The 6,000-nt window shown below is 34.9% G+C and overlaps 1 protein-coding gene across 1 annotated transcript in view; it reads left to right on the forward strand.

Moving 5' to 3' along the window:
* CDC73 (cell division cycle 73) overlaps window positions 1-4,988 on the forward strand; it is a 98,213-nt gene extending 93,225 nt beyond the window's left edge. The window contains exons 16-17 of the mRNA XM_068690178.1: window positions 2,084-2,225; window positions 3,472-4,988. Coding sequence (XP_068546279.1) covers window positions 2,084-2,225; window positions 3,472-3,508 — 179 coding nt within the window. The 3' untranslated portion in view covers window positions 3,509-4,988. The remainder of the gene's footprint in view (window positions 1-2,083; window positions 2,226-3,471) is intronic.
* Window positions 4,989-6,000: the final 1,012 nt, after the last annotated feature.

The following is a 6,000-nucleotide window of genomic DNA, read 5'->3' on the forward strand; positions in this document are numbered from 1 at the left end:
AAGAAAATGCGTAGGGGGAAACAGGATAGGAATTGTAATGATATATTTTGCTCTGCCAAAAAAAAGAATCAAAAACCTAGCCTTAGGAGTTCAGACTGGAGATGTACAAATCCTTAGATTTTTGAAGTGAAAGAAAGGTACCTTTTCTTAATTGATTCACAAAGATATGTTGAAATGCACCCTTTATGTTTTAGAAAGACATTCAATTGTTTTAAAGCTAGCTACTTGGAAAATGTTTTCCTGATAGGAGTATCTCTAGTGCTTTTCCTAATGGCTTTATTCACTTCTCAAAATAAAAGCCATGTAAATTGGGAGTGCATGGGCAATGCCAGTCTAGCTATCACTTTGCCTATATTTATTGTCTTTGATAGCCTTTGTAAAGGCACTTTCTGGGATCTGCAACAATCCATTGTTTCATCTACAGCTTGCAGTTCCTTGTGTAAGTCACAGGGTCCATGGTGATTAACAAAGATTTAAAGCATATTACTGTCATTTTGGAAAACAGGAAGGTAGCTTACCGTAAAGAATTGGAGCTGAGTCTGTCAAACTGGTTTTATTTGTTCAATTGCTATGTCACACAGCATTTTGTTAGATGAGTCTTTACAATTGTTCTTGGTTTTCTTTCCGCCTGTTCTGAGTCTTTAACGTTCATGTAGCAAGCAAGCTTCTTATCTTTGTGTCTGCAAGTAAGCATTCCAGATGAAATTTTTGAACAATGTCAAGTTAATGAGCAAATATTTAATTTGGAATATCATTTAAAAAGTCTTTAAAATGCTAGAGTGTATTATTGTGCTTTAATTCTGATTTTTTTTTAGGTTCAGAAATGGGTTGTTCTCAGCTTAATATCATTTAACCTTAACACAAAGGTTGTGTCAGTTGTTTTTTTGTAAATGCATAACTCTGGTATGTCTCTCTTTGCTTTCTCTAGGCTTATTTTAAAACAGGCAATGTTATCTGGCAGATAATATATATGCATTCATGGTTTTGTTTCACACTGCTTGTCCAGTAGTATTATAGGGAAACAATAAAACTGCAGACTTCATGCACACTGAACAAAAGGTTTTTTGTTTTGCTTTTGCATTTTTTTATTTTATTATTTTTATTCTACTTTATTCCTTACTGGGAGATATTAAGGTAGACATCTTTTGGAGCACTTTTTGCTGAACCGTGGGATTCTGTTCTAATTCTAGTGTGTTCCTACTAAATTTAGCATACTGTGTTCACTAGCAGGGGTCAGGGAGTCTGTTCCCCAGTATTTTATAGATTACAATTCCTGATTATAGTACCAAATATTGTTTTAGCAGCTAACAGACAAGAGTTAGTTCCCCCAAATGTGCTTTGTTTCAGTGTTACATTTTGCTCCAGTTCATCTTGACTTATCCAAGAATATATAATGCATCAAATTGATTACCAGATAGGAATTGTACAAGAGTTAAGTACTTTACACTGGATTGTGTCAAAATTATGATCTGGCCAAGGAAGCAAGAAGAATCACAAGAAAGATTTAATAGTCATTTTGCTAATGCTTGGGGTTTGCATAATTCACATGAGGCAACGCTTCCCAAAAGGAAAGTAATAGCCAATAATTTACCATTATTAGCTGAGTAATAGATCAGAAGAAATTGGCAGTACTATTTCTCAGAATATTTCGTGTAGCATTTGGGGTTTATCTGCTATCTAGACTTCCTTCTCAGTCTCAGTAAAATGAATTGTTTTCTTTTTTTGGCGTTTTTGTTTTGTTTCCGTTTTCAGGTTTTGGACAACTCAAAAATCTTCAGAAAGAATATCTTTGTTTTCCAAAGAAAACTCATGAGTTTGCAACGAGTTTCTGCAGTTCCCTTGGAATGTCTGCAATAGGGGCCACCCTTTCACTTAGAGCTATAGTAGTATGAGCACTGGGGAGTGGTCACCAGCCACTGTATTGCGTTCTGTGCCCTTTATTGACTGGCTGACTTTCTTGAGAGATGGACTTAATTTTATTCTCAGACTTTATTCTGAAAAAAGGGGAGATTCTCTTTGGCTAATAATTAAATACTGTGAAGTCATCTTGTTTGTGCACTAAACATCTTTCTGTTTCCTGTAGTTAAAGCTTTTCATCTCAAATATGATGAAGTACGCCTGGATCCAAATGTACAGAAATGGGATGTAACAGTGTTAGAACTAAGCTACCATAAAAGACACTTGGACAGGCCAGTATTTCTACGCTTCTGGGAAACTTTGGACAGGTACATTTCCTGTTAAAAATCCTTTCTGCTCATGCTTTTATGATGTTCAGTGGGAACTTAAAGTTATGGAAACAAGGCAATTGTATACAACTTGGACAGCTGAACAATGTTTTATATTGAAAATATTTGTTTAGACTTTCCCTGACCATGCAGTTAAACATATACAGGTATATTTTCAGTATAAACAAAGTAATAGTCATCTCCAAACTCTAATGTGAGTGGATGTAAAGGAAGGGCAGTTACTGATAACCGAGTAGTACAGTGATTCCCCCACCTCTCTTTAGGCAGAAGGAAAAGAGTGAAGAACAACTTACATGGTGCATTCTTCCACTGTTCCCCTAGCCCTTTGCTTGGACTGCAGTTCTGAGCTTTAAGAGCTCTACTTTTTTCTATCTGTACCTCACTAGATGACAGTCTAGCAAAGGTGAGAAACTACTTTAGGATAAAAGAGCTATAAAGTATAATCTTACTCTGATGCCTCTGAGTCCACAGCACCAGATAGAAGAGGAAGGTCAGAGAAGATGTGGCATATAATGAGTTTTGGTGTAGTCTTTCTTTCCTCTGAATCTTTGGAGCCTTCCAAGTACTTAGTGCTGCCTTTCATGAGAAGCGAGGGATGCAGGAGCACCAGCAGAGCTCTGTGAAGAGCAGTGCTGCTTCTGACTTTGCTTTGCCATGGCTCATAACCCTCTCTGAAAGAAAAGTTAATTGTAATATCTTTTTCATGATTTAGAGGAGAAACTTGGTCATGAAGCAGCTGAAATATTGAGGGAAGAGAGAAGTCCATGCATTTAATGAATGTTTAATCTTTTCATGTTGATTGCACAGCAAACTGCTTGAATGATTGAGTGGACTTCAAAAAGAAAAGTCCAGTGGGAATTGTCTAAATGATTCTGAACATCAAACTTTCTATGCTTTTTTATTTAAGTCTCAGCTAAACTATATATCTGAATTCCCAGAATGAGCTGGAGTTATTTTTAGCAACAGTTTTCAAATGCTAGAATCCTTTTGATGCCCCGGATGATGTGAATTGTCTTCAAAGCAAACATTTTAGCTGACTGTCTTGCAGTGGGACAAATACTGTGCATAATAAAGCTTTATGGCTTATAAGACATCGCATCTCTTTAGCAACTCGCTAGTGCTCTAAGAATTCAGTTTTAACGAAGTCTGTGTTATTCCTGAGAGAAGAATTTCTATAAATACCAAAAATAGTAATTTTTGTTTTCTGTTCTTTTTATCTTTTAAGGTATATGGTAAAGCATAAATCTCACTTGAGGTTCTGAATCCTTCAGCTGCCATTTATTTCATGGAGTATGGATTAAGAACAATGAAAGAGGCTCCAGTTCGGAGACCAGAGCTCGCACTATGTAATATGTCAAGAACTTTACGAATGAAGAAGGGTCACAGTTTAAACTTTTTATAAAATCTGGTTTGGATGCTTCATGCTATGGCAGGTTGATACCTGTTGTTATTCAGAAGCAAAGGGGTTTTGCTTAAAACTATTTTTTTAATGTTGTTAGCCTTCTAGTCTGCAATCCAAATTGTATATTTTGATAGCAGCAGTTTCTTCTCTGTTTTGTTAAATTAGGCACATTTTTAAATAATGTGTTTTGTTCCTTATTAGAAAATAGATTGATCTCCACTGCAGGTTACAAATGTGTGTGTGCCTGTGCGCATGTGCGCACGTGTGTGTATATATATGTGTGTGTGTGTCTATATATATATATGTATAAAAAAATTATAGACACACTAATGCACACATAGATGTTACCAAGGCTTTCTAAACCACTTAGCTTCTGAGCTTAGTTTTGGTTTCCTTTGCTTATTGTTTCACTTATTGAAAATATTTTGTTGTGAATGATACTACATTTTAGTCGATAGGACTTGCAAACTGAGCAAAATGAAGATTGTTTTGGATAAATCAAAATGTCAACCTGTATATGTATATTCTGTCAGTCTTTGAAAAAGGGAAGATGAAAAATCTAGAATTTTTTTTGGATTTGTAATGTCCCAGTTTACTAAATCTTTAAACTTTATTACAAATACCTTCAGGTCATGGTAATTTTAAATCTCCATTCTCCAGAGTTCTCTTTATTTAAACTGAAAGCGTTCCTATGTACATTCCCATCTATCAAAACACCTTCATATGAGTTTAAATGTTACCAGGATTAAACAATGAATAGAAATGAAGAGAGTTTGGATTTTTTTTTTTTCCTGAAACAGCCACCACAAGGATGGAATCATTTTAACTTCATTGCATTTGCACCTCTAATATCACCACTAATATTATTTTCCTGTGATGAAAGTAGCCCCGATTATGTTTGCAGAAGTTGTCGTTTTCTGATATGAGTGACTAATATGGTCTCCTAACAGTCCTGCATCAGAGTGGAAAATGAACTTACTTCAGTTACCAAAGAACAGATTTGCTTGAGCTACAGTATAACTGAGGCCAGAAGACCATGGTATTTGTATGGATTTATGGTATCTGTGTATCTATTTAATAACATTAAGTTGATGTTGCATACCAGTGGATGTAGAGAATGATTAAGTATTGTAACACCTGCATGGTTTTTTTCTGGGATAGAAAATACATGTTTATATTCCTGTTCTTGAAATCCAAAACCATGTTTTTTAATATACTTTACATTTAAGGTTTGACAAAAGTAAAATGTTCTACCTATTCTACTTTAGTTTTGCTTTTTATTTGATGTTACCTTCATTTTTAATAAAACCAGAAGGCACATCTCCTTCAGAGGTTTTTAAGATTTGTCTTAAATTTAAATGAGGACTATGAGGTCTGAAAGTGTTTTAATAATATCTTTCCATCCCTGCTGTATCAGGATTACTATCTTTAAATTTAGCCAATTATCTCAATGGAAATAAAAACAAACAAACAACAATGACACCAAAATTAGAAGTTGTCACTGGATTTTTGAACAGATTCTGCAAAGTGGCTGAGAAGAGCAAGCAAAACAGCTTGTTCAAAATATGCTCGAAAGTTCTGCTATTTGCATGGGCACTTCGGTCAGTACCAAGTGACTTTATCTTAACACCTAAGCTTTATTAAAAGAGTATCTCTGTCATATGAGTGAGCTAAAAACATTCTACATTTTGGTTTAACCTGTGCTATAGTTAGAAAAACTGGCTATCAACACCACAGAAAGTACCATAAGGAAGTTGCCAACTTAGGGTTTGTTACTGTTTAAATAGAGGGATATAACGTATGGCTTTTTTGACTCTGAAATGTTCCAATTAGAAATGTAATTTTTTTTCAGACTTTGTACTTTACAGTACTAAAGAAAAAAATTACAGTTTTAAAGAAACTTCTACAGTGGGCAGCAAATTTACAAACCGAACTTTGAAGAGAAGCATGCTTCATGTGCACTTGTGGTATAGAGTATTGGTCTTAAAACATGCAAGCTCCAGTTATATTTTCTCTGCCCTATATTTCACTTGCATTTTAAAAGCTTGTGTAATCCTGGGTCCAATATTATACAGAGAAGATGGCCTGATGTAAATGTAAATTTTTGTATATATTGGGAGTAAATCCTCAGAAACCAGTGAAGTTATAATGTGAAACTGGCAGAGGAGCAAAATCCATGGAATCTTTTTATCAACTGTGCCACTTTCTATGGATTGAGCACACACTTAACATCTTCATTTTTTTTGTACTTGCAGGTGATTTACAACACAAGTTGTAAAGTGTATATTGTAAAGGAGATGGCACCTGATCATCTCTGATCATGTATCTCTTTGTCAGTCATAAACGTAGTGA

The sequence above is a fragment of the Anas acuta genome, chromosome 8 (assembly GCF_963932015.1).
Source record: "Anas acuta chromosome 8, bAnaAcu1.1, whole genome shotgun sequence".
In the NCBI taxonomy this organism is placed as follows: domain Eukaryota; kingdom Metazoa; phylum Chordata; class Aves; order Anseriformes; family Anatidae; genus Anas; species Anas acuta.